The 19,023-nt window shown below is 41.3% G+C and overlaps 1 protein-coding gene across 2 annotated transcripts in view; it reads right to left on the bottom strand.

The window, feature by feature from the left end:
* The window catches only part of Me3 (malic enzyme 3), a 210,874-nt gene extending 192,293 nt beyond the window's left edge, over positions 1-18,581 (bottom strand). For both annotated transcript variants that reach the window (XM_070034822.1, XM_070034823.1), the window contains exons 1-2: positions 18,473-18,581; positions 17,965-18,162 (exon numbers count right to left, since the gene is read on the bottom strand). In XM_070034822.1, the coding sequence (XP_069890923.1) occupies positions 17,965-18,147 (183 nt within the window). In that variant the 5' untranslated portion in view covers positions 18,148-18,162; positions 18,473-18,581. The remainder of the gene's footprint in view (positions 1-17,964; positions 18,163-18,472) is intronic.
* Between the last annotated feature and the right edge of the window lie 442 nt (positions 18,582-19,023).

Genomic DNA, 19,023 nt, shown 5'->3' with positions numbered 1-19,023 from the left:
TAATGAAATAGAAGAAGCAATAAAAAAATTCATAGCAAACAAAAAAAGACCCCGAATAGCGAAAATAATCCTTAGCAAAAAGAACAGTGCTGGAGGAATATCAATACCAAATTTCAAACTTTATTACAAAGCTATCGTAATAAAAATAGCTTGGCTCTGACACAAAAACAGGACTGAGTACCGATAGAATAGAACTGAAGACCCAGAAATGAACCTGAAGACCCATGGCCACCTAATCTTTGATAAAAAAGCCAAAAAAACAGGATGGAAGAAAGACAATCTCTTCAAAAAATGGTGCTGGAAAAATTGGTTAAACACCTGTAGAAGTTAGATCCTTCTATATCACTCTGCACCAGAATTAATTTCAAATGGATCAAAGACTTTGGGTAAAAGCAGATACTCTGAAAACATTACAAGAAGGAATAGGAGAATATCTAGGGCTCCTTGACATATGCTGAAATTTTCTTAATAAAGATCCAGAAATACAGCAAATCAAAGAAAGGTTGAACAAATGGAATTGCATAAAACTGCAGAGTTTCTGCATGGCAAAGGACATAGCTAGTAGGATAAATAGAAAGTCCACAGATTGTGAGAAGATCTTCACTAGCCATACAATGGACACAGGCCTCATATCTAAAATATACTTAGAACTCAAAAAAAAATTCTCCCAAAACAAATCCTCTAAGAAACAACCATCCCATTAATAAGTGGACTAAAGCCTTAAAGAGAGATTTGTCTGAAGAGGAAATAAGAATGGCCAATAGACACAAGAAGAAATGCTCAACATCTCTGTCCATAAAAGAAATGCAAATCAAAACAACGTTGAGATTTCACCTCACCCCAGTTATCAAGAAATCTAGTAACAACAGATGTGGCCAAAAGGGAATGTTACTACATGATTGAAGGGAGTGTAAACTTGTTCAACCATTCTGGAAAGCAGTAAGGAGGTTCCTCAAAAGCCTAAACATAAAACTCCCCTATGACCCAGCAATCCCACTTCTGGGCATTTACCCAAATGACCACAAACAAGGCCATACTAATGCTACCAACACAACCATGTTCATTGCAGCAGCATTATTTACCATAGCTAAGAGATGGAACCAATCCAGATGTCCCTCAGTAGATAAATGGATCAAGAAAATGTAATATATATGTGTGTGTGTGTGTGTGTGTGTGTGTGTGTGTGTGTGTGTGTGTGTGTGTGTGTGTGTGTGTGTGTGTGTGTGTGTGTGTGTGTGTGTAGGGAAAGTAGGAGAAAATGAGAGAAGAGGTAACAAGTTTGAGAGGAAATGTACTCACTACCTTATGTATGTAACTGTAACTCCTCTGTATATCACCTTGACAATAAAATAAAATTATAAAAATAAATAAATAAATAAAATATGTTTTAAAATAAGGTATGTTTGAGTTCTCCTTCCCTGTTTGGTTTGACCTAGAGGAATGGATTGAAACACTTCAGACTGGGGAACTAATTTCTAGGAGAAAAGTTTTTTCCATCCTGAAAGTACTAATATAGTATTAATGACATGTAGACAGATTTTTAAAGATTTAGAAAAATTAACAATGAAAAAGAATGAGCTACAGATCAACATGATATGGTAGTATTCCCCAAATAGTCATTCTCTCTTTCTTTAATGGTGCTGTACATTTAGCTGAAAATATGGGTGACCAATCAAGGATTAACCTTCTCAGGTTCTGTTGTAGCTAAGTGTGCATAAGATCAAATTATGATCAACCTGATATGAGTAGAAGTGTATTTGAGACTTTTGAAAGGTGCTTATACACTATGTAAAAAAATTAACTATGCAACTTGTGGGCAGGGACAGAAGGGAGAAAATGGGGTGGGGAGAGGAAGCAAAGGAAGGGGTGACATTTTCCAAAAAGAATTGCATTTACTACCTGATTTATGGAATGACAACCCCTCCATATAACACCTTAGTAACAGCAATACAATTATATATATAGTATATATATGTATATCTATACATGTATGTATTTTTTTAAAGAGAATTTCCCCTTCCCACTTTGTAGTGAATTGACAGTTGAGCCAGAGAGCCATCTTGGATCATGAGGCAAAATGCATAAGGACAATGACAGAGCAATAGAGTCAAACCACAAGCCAATGCAGGAGTGCCTACCCAGATTTGTTTATATGAGAATGGGGGTAATTCTATCTTGTTTAAGCCTTTGAATTTGGGGTTCACTTTGTTAGAACTGCTTGACCTTTAGTCTGAATAATGTGAGTTCTTTTAGCTCCTCCAAGCACAAAGCCCAACACCAAATTTTTACCTCTCATGAAAATAGGACAATATTAAATGGGGAAAGACTCAATTCCTAAAGTACCTGAATGATATCTGAGCTTCCATGCCTTGACTCATTGCACAGGGACCCAGGTTTAGAATAAATTTCTGTCTATGAAATTAATGCTGACTAATTAATCTGTTGCTTCTTTTTCAATCATATTTGAAGCAAATGTTTTGGGAAAGCATTTGATATCTGTCGGGCAGAGTCTTCAAACGCTTCATAAAACACAGCCATCATCTCCTGTATGGTGGGTAAGTGAAGTCTGTGATGACTAAAATGGGCACAAATATGTACTTCATTCACAGGCAAATCATAGCTAGGCACTAGTGGCTTGAGCCTATAATCCTAGCTACTCAGGAGGGTGAGATCCCAAGGGTCATGGCTCAAGGCCAACTTGGGCAAAAATGTCTGAGAGCTGCCACTGTCAAAATAACTATCAAAAAGTAGGGATGGAGGCATGACTCAAGGGGTAGAGCACTAGATAAACAAGCAAACCAAACAAGTTTAAACACCAGAAAGAGAAAGAGAAAATGATAAACCCTAGCTGTGTTGAGTTCATTAAACCACCACAGAATGTAGAAGGATGTCACCTCCACCCCAAGCAGTCGATGCTGGGTTCTGGTCACTCAGCCTCATGCTTTCATGGATGGAAGTTTGTCAAGTTTTCATGGGAAAGCTGCCTCCTACCGTGCCTTGCTGTGTCTGAGGGCCCACTTCACACTGGTCTACAATCGCAGTGATTTGACAAAGTACCCTTTTCAATCATTATCTCCCTGAATATCAAACTCAAGAGACTGAGAACAAAAAAAACAACCAAAAGACGATCAAGAGAAGGGTCAGTGAAATATTATGGCAAAAGTTATATAACTGACTAAAAGAGGAAGGCTGTTCACTGTGGAAAATAACACATACTTTGATGGAATGATTGCAAGATTAGGGTTGACTAATGTAACTCCATCAAAATGGGCCATTTGTAGGCATTTCTTCTCTAGGCAAGGAGCGTGTTGGGTTATGCAGTGACATTAACCAAGTTGAGAGGAAAGGAGCCCTGCTTGAGTAAATGTTTATTCAGTGTGGCAGGTCAAGCTGAGAGAATGTCACTCCACACAAGTCTGCCTTTGTCTTCCATGTGCTGTCTGTGTAGCATGGAAGACAAACTGTTCAGCCAGTGTAGTGGTATGCTCAGTGCCAAAAAGGAAAAGAAAAAAACAACAACAGCAGAGCAACAACAAGAGTAGTATTACAAATGCCAGGGAATTCCAATATAGTTTAAGCAGTGGAAATTAAGATACATTTCCTAAAAAGAGTGATAAATTGGGTTGGGGGTGTAGCACAGTGGTAAATTGCATACTTAGCCTATATGAGACCTTAGATTCTCTCTCTAACACCATAAAAAGCAGGATGGGGGGGGCTATAGATAAATTTAGGCCCAAAACATGTTGATATCTCATCTGTTACATTTTATGGATATCTGCTTGGGATGACATCGCTATAAAATGGGGTTGATAGTTCCTATTTAAGGAAGTAAAACATGATTGATTCAAAGATTCCTTTGTTACCACCATCTACATGGACAATGGAACAAGCCTATTATTGAAATTTGAGAAAAAAGACAGAGTATTCGTTTCCAAGAGAAAAGGAGAGAGCTAGAAGAGGAATCGATGGATTTTTCATCCTTTAGAAAAATCAAGAGCTTTGGAGGAAACTTGGAAACATCTAGTATCAGTTCTGTCATCAACAGGAATATGGCTAAATTGGCCACAGCCAATGGCCTGTCATCACAGTGAATTGAAATTTTGGAGGCAAGATGGGTAAGTCTTGCCCACTTCCCAAACAATGGAAAAGCCCTATGGGATCTCTTGTGTGTGTGTGTGTGTGTGTGTGTGTGAGTGTGTGTGTGTGTGTGTGTGTGCGTGTGTGTGTGTGTGTGTGCACGTGTGCACGCAGGCTGGCCCTGGGGCCTGAATTCAGGGCCTGAGTGCTGCCCCTGAATTGATTTGCTCAAACCACAGGTCTACTTCTATTTTTTGTTTTGTTTCTTTTGTTGTTGTTATTGTTTGGTGTGTGTGTGTGTGTGTATGCATGTGCACACATGCACATGTGTGCTTAATTGGCAATAAGAGTCTCACAGACTTTCCTGCCTGGGATGGCTTCAAACTGCCATCCTGCTGCCTGAGTACCTAGGATTGGAGGTGTGAGCCACCAGAACCTGGCTGTTTTTCTTGATTTCTTTTTTAAAGGCTTTTCTTCTAAATGTAATGATGTGGGATATAAGCACACTGCACTTTTCATGGAGGCAAAGGCTGTCTGTGATCCACACAGTAGTGCTACTCCAGGGCCTGAGAAGCATGTAAAATTCACCAGGATTACCCAGTCAGCATGACAGAGCAGCAGCAAATGCTTGCCCTGTTCGGTAGCTAATGCTCTCTAGAGGAGTCTACCTCCTGATCAGCCTCTAGCATCAAGTTTCAACTTAAATACCCCCTCTGATCTGTCAAAAAATCAAATAGAAATCAAGCGGATAAATTCCAACAATTTGATGTTAATTCTACCTTCTTCAGGAACTGTCCTGCCACAGGGCCAGGCGAGTCACAGGTACACAAAACTTAATCCCTGTCCTGGAAGAGCACCCTTTGTACTAGAAAAAAATTCCACCAAAGACCTGGCCTCTAATCACAGTACCAAGGATGCTTTCAAAGCTGCCCTGCTCTTCTGTGTCCTCTGTGCTAAGTATATTGTCCTGGCTAACCTAGCACAAACCTCAAAACTTCCCGGGAGTCAATCTGAATGCCGTTGGCTACAGCCAGAGGGTGACATGCCAAAGAAGGGTGTCCACACAATCCCCCAGCATGGATGTTTCTCCATTGTTTCCTTCTTTCCTCAATGCCCCCCAAAGGGGAAAGTGTACCGGAAAAGAATCTGTATCCTAGACACTCTCTTCACTTTAGACCAGAGTCGACTGTCTCCAGAGATGTCAAGGAATGGTATCACTGTATCATAGATTAGGTCTATGTTTAATTGTTTGAGGAATTGCCAAACTGTCTTCCAGAGTGGTTGTACTAGTTTACATGCCCCCAAGCAGTGCAGTGGGACTCCTTTCCCTAACCTGTCCTGCCAGCAGGTGTTAATATTTGGATTCTTGATGCTGAAACGCCTTTCATTTTTTTTTATTGTGAAAATACTGTACAGAGGGGTTACAATTACATGGGCAAGATAATGAGTACATTTCTTATCAAGCATTGTAGCCTCCTCCTTTGTTTTCCATTCCCATCCCTTCCCATCCTCTCCCCTCCAGCCCCCCACAATCCTCCCCCCCCCACCAAAGTTGTAAAGTTCGTTTTTGACATGACAACTTGTACTTCTCATTTGTTGCAACAGGTCCACCTGTATCCTTATTTAAACAACTTGTTTTTCCCCTTCCCCTCCACAAATTATACCGGACATCAAATACAGTGAAAGCAGGGGTTATACTGTGGGGGAGGGACATACAAAGCAACAAAGAAATAATCTTATAAATGCGTTAGAAACAAATGCATAAGAGAAAAAAACATTTAAATACATATCTTAGGGTTTGAAATGCCTTTCTTTTTTTTTAATTTAATTTTATTTTATTTGTGAACATACTGTACAGAGGAGTTACAATTACATGGGCAGGATAATGCATACATTTCTTACCAAGCATTGCAGCCTCCTCCTTTGTTTACCCTTCACATCCCTTCCCAGCCTCCCCCCTCCCCCCCATCCCAATCCTTCTCCTTTCCCCCCTCCTTCCCTCCCCCCCACCCCGCACCGACTTTGTAAAGCTCATTTTGGACATGACAACTTGTACTTCTCATTGTTGCAACAGGTCCACCTGTATCCTTAAACAACTGGTTTTTCCCCATCTCCTCCACAAGTTATACTGACATCAAATATAGTGAAAGCAGGGGTTATACTGTGGGGGAGGGACATACAAAGCAACAAAGAGATAATCTTATAAATGCGTTAGAAACACATGCATGAAAGAAAAAACATTAAAATACACATCTAAGGGTTCATTTTCCTGACATCACATTATCTGACCTTTTCCACTTGACTCATTCATATACTAGATATTACAAATAAGGGAAACCATGGGACCTATGTTTCTTTGGGCCTGGCTTACTTCACTTAATATAATTTTGAAATGCCTTTCATTTTAAACTGTACTCATTGGTTCTCTAAAAAAAGCATTCTTGTCTGTGATGTGAATGTATTTCCTCCTAAATAATGTAAATGAATGATTATCCATCCCTCAATGTGGCCTGACCTTTTCATGATGCTTGGGGGCATGTAAACTAGTACAACCATTCTGGAAGACAGTTTGGCAATTCCTCAAACAATTAAACATAGACCTAATCTATGATCCAATGATACTATTCCTTGACATCTACCCAGAGCATTATAAGTCAGAAAAGACAGTAAAGAAATATTAGAGATTTAAGTTAGAGTTAGTGAGCACAGACATAAAAGACACTTGTACATCCATGTTCATTGCTGCATAAAACCTGTTATTTAAATAGTTCAGATGCCCTACAGTGGATGAGTATATCAAGAAAATATGGTATAGTACATATATACAATGGAATTTTACTCATCCATTAAAAAGAATAACATTATGTCATTTGCAGGGGAATGGATAGACCTAGAAAAAAGTCATGCTAAGTTAAGTAAGCCAGGCTCAGAGATAACAAATAGTACATGTTTCCTCTCATAATGTGAAAGCTAGATCTAAAATACAACTATGTGTATGATAATATATAGTGAGCTCAATACATTTACACCCAAACTGACTAAAGGAAGATATTACTTAGGGAAGGAGTCCAAAGGTGTAACTCCTCTGAATGACTACTATACTGTAAAGTACTACTGTGTTTATCAGTATGAAAATCAGAAAGTGCAAACATGTTTTGGGCATGGGAGGAATGGATGAAGGAAGGGTGAGCAAATGCAGTCATTATATTCAATGTACATTATATGAAAAATGAACTATGTGACAAGGATAGAGATGGGAGGGGAAGATGAGAATGAAGGAAGGGGTAACTTTGACCAAGAAGGAAAAACAAAGGAAGGGGTAACAGAGCATGTATTCATTACTTTACTCATGCAACTGTAACCCCTTTAAACAGCATCTTTCAATAAAAACATATATTAAAATAGAAGTTCCGGGAAGATGGCGGAGGAGAAGCTGGAATCTGAACAAGCTCTCGCATAGAAAGCAGTTTTAGAGTTCCAGTGAACAGTCCTAAGCCAGAGAGTCACACCAAGTGTGCCATCACAGAACAGAGAGTTAGACAACAGAGGGGAAGCCAAGGAGACACATCTGAGTGCCTGCCAGCAGCTGCCGCTGCGGCGGCAGGGTCGCGGCGGCGACCACCGCCGCGGGGTCATACCTGAGACACAGAGAGTCCGGGACGAAGGAGCCAGACGCAGCAGATGAGCGGATTCTACTCAACACCAATAAGAACCGACAAGGAACGGACATCTTCATCCTGCAGTTTGCAGACCAGAGACGACCCAGGATCCAAGACTTGGCATGTGAGTACAAGCCCGACGTCCTCACTCCCTCTCAGGGAGCAGAGGAGGGAAGGCCACCCCTCCCCCCCCCAGCACCGGTGATCTCCATCTTGGATACCGACAAAGCTCGGAGGAGCTGCTAGCTCCAGCTCAGGCCTTGGAATAAAACGAGTCATTTAGCAGGTCACAAGAACTTAACGGCGAAGTGAACTGCCAGACTCAGCTCCATCCAGGGAAAAGTCACCCAGCTCAGGCGCCAGCCATTGGAGTGGCTTTCCCCACTGGGTAACCAGAGCCAGAGGCTGCCCCTCCCTCTAGCAGCCACCACAATCAATTGAAAAACAGAAACCCTGAGAATGGCTCCAGGCTGGGCGCTGTGAGTTTTATCACAAAATAGCCCCAGGGAAAAGCTACTGTTTGTTGAAAGGCCTCAACTCTACCCAGAACCTAGCCTCATTACTGCATCCCCCTCTTTTGTGATTCTCAAAGCTGATCACCCTCCCAGAAAACTAACCTGGGAGGGGGATCTCAAAATCTTGGGTAAAGCAGAGCATTTTTCTGCCTCTTCCAACAAACTGACTTAAGAAACCAATCAAGCCACAGGACCTCAAGCTGACCAGAGACTCCAACAAGAGGCTGGCTACATACAGGATTCTTCCCACCCCTCCCCCCCCCAAAAAAAAATCAAAGGACTTTTTTTTTCTTCTTCTTTTCTTTTTTTTGTTTGTTTTTTGTTTTTTGTTACCTTATATATATATAAAATTTTTTTTCTCTTCTAAAACTTTTATTAATATTTAATTTTTGCCTCTTCTGAAAAAATAATTGTTTTCCGGTAACTTTTTTTTTCTCCTCTTATAATTTTTATTTTAGGAATATGTGAATGAGCGTTTTCCTTTCTTTTCTTGTCTTCTTTCTCTTTTTCTTTCTTTCTTAATCATCTTTTTGTTTTTTGTCTAGCTCTACTGAACTTCTGATCTTTGCTTCTCCCTTTCCCATCCTTAAAGTTTTTCACATCTCCTCTATGTCCCTCCCTTTCTCTCAACATATTCACATTCCTCTCTAAATAGATGGTCTTTTAATCTCTACAATAACATTAATTTTTACGTTTCTATTTTTTTTCTGGTCTCTTTTCATTCCCCTTGCCGTCTCTTCCTTTTCTCTCTCTCTCTACTTGCATCCTACCCAACCCATTTCCTGCATTGTGATTAGGACATAGTTAACTCTGCCTGTGCCTCCCCACACCAATCTATTCCTATTTTTTACCCACATCTCTCCCTAATCCTAATAATTTCTGGTTTTCCAAATTCTTTTCTGCGGTTCGAAGTCCTTTAACATATAGTTGTTTGATGTTGAATAGATGTATCTGTTGAACTAGATTGTATCTGTAGACTATTGACTGTACAAATGCAAACTTTGGTTGATGGTTGCCTTAAGATAGTGTTCTAGCACAAAACTGGTGCTATCTTCATCTCAAATGGGCAGAGTAAGCTGGAAAAACACAAGAAAAATGGCAAATTTGGGTATCTCAATTCCCAATCCTGATAATCAGGGATTAGAACAGATAAAGAATAATCCAGAGGAGAGTTCCCAAATAGCTCTACAAACACTACTGGCAAACATGATAAATGAGAAGTTTGACAATGTACAAAGGACTCTGTATGAGCGTGATAGGGAGAGAGAGGAGGCATCCCAGAAGTTTATATAGGAATATCATAAGCATGAGGAAGCTACTCAAAAACTGATACAGGATTTGCGTGAACAACTTGGGAATACTCAAAGAGAAAGGGAGGAATGGCATGAGCAAGCTGAGAACACTCAAAGAGAACTGCAGGAATCCCACGAACGGGAAGAAAGAGAACTGCAGGAATCCCAGAGACAGGAGGAAGCTAATCAAAGAGTAATTCAGGAATTGAGAGACCAGGTAGAGAATACACAAAGATCACTAAAGGCATTCATGGAATCCATTAACAAAGAGCTGAAGGAAGTCAGGGAGACCACAAAGGGAATGCTGAATGGAACCCAACAGAAGGAATGGGAGTCCAAAGAAACCATAACCAATCAACTAAGTGATTTGAGAACAAACACTGAACACCAAATTAAGGAAGTAAAGAAATTCATACAAGACCTAAAACAGAGCTTCAACAAAGAACTTGAAGCCATCAAAGCTGACCAATTAGAAGGAAAAGAGATAAAAAACAAAGTAGAGAGTCTTGACAGCAGGTTAGACCATGCAGAAGATCGAATCTCAGGGATTGAAGACAGCCTAGATATTATAGAGAAAGAACATACAACCATCCAAGACAAGTCCAAGAAATATGATAGGTCTATCCAACATCTGGAAGACACCATCAGAAGGCCCAATCTAAGGATAATGGGTGTAGAGGAGCACCTAGAAACAGAAGTTAATGGTCTAGGAAATTTGTTTAACAGGATCCTAGCAGAGAACTTCCCAAACATACAAAAAGATAGGCTATTCAGATACAAGAAGCTTTTAGAACCCCAAATAGACCAGACCAGAATAGGACATTCCACCATCACATTATAATCCACACAGGATCAACTCAGACCAAGGAAAAGATCCTTAAAGCTGTCAAGGAGAAAAGGTTAATCACCTATAAAGGGAAACCAATTAGAATTACCTCAGATTTCTCAGCAGAGACAATCAAAGCAAGAAGAGCCTGGAATGACTATGCCATGCCCTAAAAACAAACAACTATCAACCAAGAATACTGTACCCAGCTAAACTCTCCTTCATAACTGAAGGCCAAATAAAAACCTTCCATAGCAAAGAAAAATTGAAACAATACATCTCCACCAAACCAGCCCTACAAAAGATTCTTAGAGATGTCCTACACATAGAAAACCATCAAGACCGCAACAAAGGCCAAGAAACTGCACCCAAACTGAGAATCCAAGAACCTTAGGAAGAACCCAGTTTTCACAGCCCCCAAGAAGGTGGATAACATGGCAGGAACTCCCAAATACCTCTCAGTCCTATCTCTTAACGTTAACGGACTGAACTCTCCAATTAAGCGACATAGACTGTCTAGTTGGATTAAAAAACAAGACCCTTCTATCTGCTGCCTGCAGGAGTCACATCTTGCCCGTAAAAACAAACACATTTTCAATGTTAAAGGCTGGAACAAAATCTACCAAGCAAACGGCCCTCATAAACAGGCAGGAGTTGCAATCCTAATTTCAGATAAAATAGACTTCAAATTAAAATTCGTGAGAAGAGATAAAGAAGGTCGCTACATACTAATTAAAGGATCTCTCCTTCAGGAGGATATTACAATTCTAAACATCTATTCGCCAAACAATGGAGCACCCAAATTTATCAAAGAAACACTACTTTCCCTCAAATCCCATATAGATCCAAAGACATTAATTGTTGGGGATTTTAACACACCAATCTCCCCACTAGATAGATCAACTCGGCAAAAACTCAACAGAGAAACCGCAGATCTAAACAGCTGCATAGATCAACTAGACTTAACAGACATTTACCGAACATTTCACCCAGCAGCATCAGAAGTGTGTTCTTCTCAGCAGCGCATGGAATGTTTTCTAAAATAGACCACATTTTCGGCCACAAAGCAAACTTGTCTAAATTCAGAAACATTGAAGTTATACCTTGCATTCTCTCTGACCACAAGGGAATCAAATTAGAACTCAACACCAAAAGCCACCAAAGAAAGTCCGGTATCACATGGAGGCTGAACAACACACTGCTGAATCATGAGTGGGTCATGGAAGAGATTAGAAAGGAAATTCAAATGTTCATGCTATTCAACAAAAATGAACACACAAATTACCAGCTCCTCTGGGACACAGCAAAGGCAGTACTCAGAGGCAAGTTTATAGCTCTGAGCTCCTACATCAACAAATTGGAGAGATCTGAAACTAACAATTTAATGACACATCTAAACCTCCTTGAAAAAGAGCAGCAAGATAAACTCCAATCCACTAGACGGAAAGAAATAATCAAAATTAAATCAGAATTAAATGAATTAGAATCCAAAAAACCTATAGAAAGAATCAACAAAACAAAGAGTTGGTTCTTCGAAAAACTTAACAAAATTGACAGACCTTTAGCAAACCTTATCAGAAAAAGGAGAGAACACACCCAAATTAATAAACTCAGAGATGAGAATGGAAACATCACCATGGAAACAACCAAGATTCAGAACATTATAAGGGAATACTTCTCAAAACTTTATACTAATAAGTTTGAGAACTTGACAGAAATGGACCTTTTCCTAGCAAATATTGACATGCCAAAACTAAACCAAGATGAGTTAAACCAGCTTAACAGGCCCATATCAAGCATTGAAATAGAAACAGCAATAAGAGACCTCCCAGCTAAGAAAAGTCCAGGACCAGATGGTTTTACAGCGGAATTTTACAAGGCCTTCAAAGCAGAGCTCACACCAATACTCCTCCAACTCTTCAATGAAATTGAAAGAGAAAGCTCACTACCGAACACATTCTATGAAGCCATCATAACCCTCATCCCAAAACCAGGCAGGGACTCATCAAAGAAAGAGAACTATAGACCCATTTCTTTGATGAACATTGATGCAAAACTTCTCAACAAAATTTTGGCCAATCGACTTCAACAATTCATCCAAAAAATCATACACCATGATCAAACAGGATTCATTTCAGGGATGCAAAGCTGGTTCAATGTACGCAAATCAATTAATATTATTCATCACATCAACAGGAGCAACAATAAGAACCACATGGTAATCTCAATAGATGCAGAAAAAGCATTCGACAAGATCCAACACCCCTTTATGATGAAGGTTTTGGAAAAATTAGGAATCCATGGAACATTCCTCAATACAATAAAGGCTGTATATGACAAACCTACAGCCAGCATTATACTCAATGGTGAAAAACTAAAGCCAATTCCTCTTAACTCAGGAACAAGACAAGGATGTCCACTCTCTCCACTTCTCTTCAATCTAGTATTAGAATGCCTAGCTACAGCAATAAGACAAGATGCAGACATAAAGGGGATCCAAATAGGGAAAGAAGAAATAAAACTCTCCCTCTTTGCAGATGACATGATCTTGTATTTAAAGAATCCCATAGACTCCACTCCCAAATTACTCAAGCTGATTCAAAACTTTGGCAAAGTAGCAGGTTATAAAATTAACCCCCAAAAATCAATGGCTTTTCTGTATGCCAACAATGAGAAAAGTGTGGCTGAAATTAGGAAAGCAACTCCATTTGTAATAGCCCCACAAAAAATAAAATACCTAGGAATTAACTTAACTAAAGAAGTGAAGGACCTCTATGATGAAAACTTTAAAATCTTGAAAAAGGAAATCAACACAGAACTTAAAAAATGGCAAAACCTCCCATGCTCCTGGATTGGCAAGATTAACATCGTGAAAATGGCAATACTTCCCAAGGCTATCTACAAATTCAACGCGATACCTATCAAAATTCCACCCATATACTTCAAGGAAATAGAAGAAGCAATCCAAAAATTCATATGGAACAATAAAAGACCCCGAATAGCAAAAACGCTCCTCAACGGAAAGAACACTCCTGGAGGAATATCAATACCAAATTTCAAACTCTACTATAAAGCCATAGTAATCAAAACAGCTTGGTATTGGCATAAGAACAGACCTCAGGACCAATGGAATAGAATTGAAAACCCAGAAATGAACCTACAGACCTATAGCCATCTAATCTTCGATAAGGAAGCTAAAGCAATAGAATGGAAGAAAGACAGCCTCTTCAGTAAATGGTGCTGGCAAAATTGGTTAACTACATGTAGAAAACTAAAGCTAGATCCTTATATATCACCCTGCACCAGAATCAACTCCAAATGGATCAAAGACCTTGAAGTCAAAGCAGACACTCTGAAAACATTACAAGATGGAATAGGAGAAACCCTAGGTCTCCTTGGCTCAGGCCGAAATTTTCTGAATAGAGACCCGGAAACACAACAAATCAAAGAAAGGTTGGACAAATGGGATTGCATAAGGTTGCAGAGCTTCTGCAGGTCAAATGACATAGCTAGCAAGATCAATAGAAAGCCCACCGATTGGGAGAAGATCTTTACTAGCCATACAACGGACAAGGGTCTCATATCTAAAATATACTTGGAACTCAAAAAATTAAACCCCCCAGCAACAAATCCTCAAAGAAACAACTGCCCAATAAATAAGTGGGCGAAAGACTTAAAGAGAAGCTTCTCTGAAGAAGAAAGAAGGATGGCCAATAGACACATGAAGAAATGTTCAACATCCCTAGCCATAAAAGAAATGCAAATCAAAACAACATTGAGATATCACCTCACTCCAGTTAGAACAGCAAAAATCAAGAACTCTAACAACAACAGATGCTGGAGGGGATGTGGACAGAAAGGAACCTTACTTCATTGTTGGTGGGAATGTAAACTTGTTCAACCACTTTGGAAAGCAGTATGGAGGTTCCTCAAAAGACTTCACATAGATCTCCCCTATGATCCAGCAATCCCACTTTTGGGCATTTACCCAAATGTTTACAAACAAGACCACACTAAAGCTACCAGCACAACTATGTTTATTGCAGCATTATTTACCATAGCTAAGATATGGAACCAACCCAGATGCCCCTCAGTAGATGAATGGATCAAGAAAATGTGGTATATATACACAATGGAACTCTATGCCTCCATCAGAAAGAATGACATTTCCCCATTTGTTAGGAAATGGAAAGGTTTGGAAAAAATTATATTAAGTGAAGTAAGCCAGGCCCAAAGAAGCATAGGTCCCATGGTTTCCCTTATTTGCAATATCTATTATAGGTATGAGTCAAGCGGATAAGGTCAGATAATGTGATGTTAGGAAAATGAACCCTTAAATATGTATTTTAATGTTTTCGTTTCTTTCATGCATGTGTTTCTAATGCATTTATAAGATTATTTCTTTGTTGCTTTGTATGTCCCTCCCCCACAGTGTAACCCCCGCTTTCACTATATTTGATGTCAGTATAACATGTGGAGGAGATGGGGACAAACAAGTCGTTTAAAGATTCAGGTGGACCTGTTGCAACAATGAGAAGTACAAAATGTCATGTCAAAACCAGCTTTACAATGTTGGTGTGTGGGGGGGAAGGGGGTATGATTGGGTGGGGGTAGGGGGGAGGCTGGGAAGGGAGGTGAAGGGTAAACAAAGGAGGAGGCTGCAATGCTTGGTAAGAAATGTATGCATTATCCTGCCCATGTAATTGTACCCCCTCTGTACAGTATGTTCTCAAATAAAATAAAATATAAAAAAAATAAAAATAAAAAAAATAAAAAAATAAATTACTCATGAAGCAATACATGTTGGTTGGTAATATGCCCATACGTCTATAGACATTTTTGCTATAATGAAGCACTCCACCTTAGAAACTTACTATTTTTGCTTTCCAGCATCCATCCCTCCTCCTGATGAACGACATCCAGTCTTATTATAGGAAAACCATATACATATATATCTATACACACACACAGAGAGTGAGAGAGAGAGAGAGAGAGAGAGAGAGAGAGAGAGAGAGAGAGAGAGAGAGAGAGAGAGAGAGAGAGAGAGAGAGAGAGAGAGAGAGAGAGAGAGAGAGAGAGAGAGAGAGAGAGAGAGAGAGAGAGAGAGACCAAGCCAAACACCAAGCCAGATGGTGCAGGTGGCCCTACCTTAAGAGTCCACATATAAGCTAGGCCTAGCCACTCAGGAGGCTGAGATCTGAGAGCGCAGTTCAAAGCCAGCCTGAGCAAGAAAGTCTATGAGACTCTTATCTCCAATAAACCGCCAGAAAACTGGAAGTGGCGCTGTGGCTCAACTGGTAGAGCATTAGCCTTGAGCTGAAGAGCTCAGAGACAGTGCCCATGCCCTGAGTTCAAACCCACAACCACCACCAACAACAAAGAGCCCATATATTTATAAACACATGTACCTTCCACTCCAAGGGTAGGCTGTAGCTGGCCTAAGCTACTGATGACTGATTTATGAATGGTAAGTAAATAATGCAGGGCCTATAAATGAGAAGAACTCATTTTCTGAGCCTTCACAGAAATCCATCCTTCTCTCACCCCTAGAAGAGACGATCTGTGTCCCTGGCTGGTGTGGTGTGTGGACAGGAGATGGGGCTCCATTGGATGTAAGCTGAGAGAGAAGCTAACATTGCAGAGGCAAGGTAGAGACCCAGAATAGAAACCAAAATTTTAGAAATGTTTGGTCAAGCTTTGTTGGCAACTTTTCCCCATGGTTCTGTTTGGTTTAAAGGAGCTTTTTGTTTGCTTTAACCAGTTTCTAACAATGCCAAAGTAATTCAAACTGATACAATCACCATGCATTTGGAAAGGAGACAAGTAAAAAACATGTAAGAGGTCATTGTGATAGGTAGAGGTTTTAAATTAATCACAATACTTAGCTTTATACAGCTGTTCCCATTTTCTTCATAACTTGTTTCATTTGAATTTCACAGTACCCAGTATTAACATTTTTTTGGGGGGTCTGGTCTTGGGGCCTGAACTCTGGGTCTGAGCTCTGTCCCTCAGCTCTTCAGCTCAAGGCTAGCGCTCTACCACTTGAGCCACAGCACCACTTCCGGCTTTTTTTTTTCTTTTTGCTTATGCCTCATGCATGCAAGGCAAACGCTCTACCACTGAGTCACCTTCCCAGCCCCAAACATTTTAACTTTGTAGCAATCACTTAGCATTGATAGTTTAAAATATGATTTCAGATTCAATGATCTGTTTGTCACGATAACCAAATGAGGTATGAGTGGTGAGTCTCTAAGTCTGTTGAGCCTCAGTGAAGTCCACTGAATTGTCCAGTTCATGTGAGGAGGTGGAGGAGAAGGCCTCATACCTAGGTTTTTTCCTTCTATGGCTCCCAATCCAGTAATCTGAACCAAATGCACTGACTCTATTCCCAGAAACAAATACTCTGCTTTTAGGTTCATACACTGACCATAGTATCAGGCTGAACTCTATTAAAACTTTAGAGACCTCAATTCCAAGTTGTAAATAAATAGGTGGTAGCGTTAGGAAAGTTCCTTCTGTCTCCTTTTCTGTGAAAGGAGATGTTTGAATTGGAATCTCTAATGCCCTTTCAAGGGTTAAAATTCTGCATTAAAAGAAAATGTATGCCAGCTCTGAGGCTTGAACTCAAGGCCTGTGATCTTGCCTGACTCTCACACTTCAGGCTGGTGCTCTATCATTAGAGCCACACCCCACTTCCAGCTTCTTGCTGGCTAATTGAAAAGAGCCCCCCACCTCCAAGATTTGTCTTCCCAGGCTGGCTTTGAACCACAATCCTCTGATCTCAGCCTTGTGAATAGCTAGATTATAGGCATGACCCACTAGCACCTGGCTAAATTCTATAATTTCAAAACACACAAAAAACCTTCTATAATTCTAGAACTTTCTGTTCCCACTCTCAAGTGCATGTTTTCCGCAAGATAATAATCCCAGGCTGGGAAGGTAGCTCAGTGTTAGAGCGCTTGCCTTGCATGCATGAGGCCCTGGGTTCGATTCCTCAGTACCACATAAGCAAAAAGAAAAAAAAAGCCAGAAGTGGCACTGTGGCTCAAGTGGTAGAGCACTAGCCTGGAGCTGAAGAGCTGAGGGACAGCGCCCAGGCCCATAGTTCAGGCCCCATGACCAGACTCAAAATAGTAATAATAATAATCTCAACCTTAGCTGACATTTTTTTTCTTGCTAGTGTCAGATACTGTGCTTATATTTTCTTTTTCAGTCTTTCAACATTCCAAAGAGGGTTATATCTCTTTAAAGATAAGGAATCCCTCACTGAATTCACAGAGGCAGGTGGGCAGGGTCAGTATCCATGAAGAGAACGAGTCACTCTAGTCAGAATGGCCATAGGAATCTTCACTTGGTCTGTAATTGTTTTTGCAGAAGGTGTTAAACTCTGCCTTGCTCGGTCCCTTTTCTCCATGCAGAAAGGGTTGGTAGAAGGAGACGAGAGGCTAAACATCACTACATCAAGCTGCTTCAACGCAAAACCAGAACGCCTTGGAAAGGCACCCACATGACAGGACCCTTCGAAGCCAGGACCCAAGGGGCAATGTGTCCTCCCTGCCAGCCCCATAATCCCTGGGCCAGAACTGGCCGCTTACCTTGTTGATGGGTGGAGTCCTGATGACTTCAAACCCGCGTTTCTTCAGGAGCACTGGCTGCAAGTGCTGGACCTTGGATTGGCAGCCTCGGGCGGGCCCAGAGGGCGCCCAGTGCGGGAGGGTGCTGCTGATTCTGCGGGGCAGAGGAGCCAGCCTGGCGCCAGTGACCAGCACAGTGCCCATGGTCCTGGCTCAGACCTGGCACGAGAGAGAGATCAAGGTCAGGGGAGTCGTGTACCCCGCCAGGATCCATGTGCTAGCCCTCAGGGCACCAGGTCTGATCTGAAGGCCCCCAGCAGAGCCCTGGGGGGACCCCAAGACTGAAAGGCAGCTCACTTCATCCCTCCCCAGTGACCACCTGCTGGGCTCACTGTTGGCAGCATGCCAGGCCTCACCAAGCAAGACCACAAGCGGATCCAATGAGGGGACCGCCTGGTCATCCTCGTCCTCATCCCACACCCACCAGCCCACCTGGTGGTCGGCCTCGGTTCCCTCCTTCCCAGCTCACTTGTGTGTGGGGGGGAGCCCAGGGGGAAAAGGGTGACAAGGCAATCCAGCTGTGGAGCTGACAGGTGAGACAAGGCCCTGGGGTCCGTTAGTTCTCTGCCGCCATTGGTGAGGCCACGCGACGTGCGCTCGCGATCGGCTGCGTTCTGGAAAGATAGGTTTCGCGTGTTGTGTTCCTAAAGTTTTCTTTGGGGACAGGCCATGTGACCTTGCCAACGCCCCTCCCAGGCTCACCCTCCAGATGCGCAGGGTTGCCGGTAGCATTTAGGCCTTCTTCGTGCCCCTGGCTGCAGGATTAGAAGTGGAAATTCCCGGGCACCATGGGCTCCCTGCTACCCTGTGCAGTCCAGCAAAAGCCATTGGCTACGTGTGGCTGGATACATTTAAATAAATTAATTTAAATACTTTAGCATTTAAAGATCCAGTTTCTGGGTCATACTAGAGCGTTGTCAGTGCTTAAGAAACACTGAAGACATTTCCATCTTTGCAGAAAGTTCCATTGGACAGGTCTGGTACAGGGTGGGAAATTCTCTTAGAGGGAACCCCATGATT

Source organism: Dipodomys merriami, unplaced genomic scaffold (assembly GCF_024711535.1).
Source record: "Dipodomys merriami isolate MVZ:Mamm:240054 unplaced genomic scaffold, mDipMer1.0.p SCAF_25, whole genome shotgun sequence".
NCBI lineage: Eukaryota > Metazoa > Chordata > Mammalia > Rodentia > Heteromyidae > Dipodomys > Dipodomys merriami.
The sequence above is the reverse complement of the archived record's forward strand: the minus strand, read 5'-3'. Positions and strand labels throughout refer to the sequence as shown.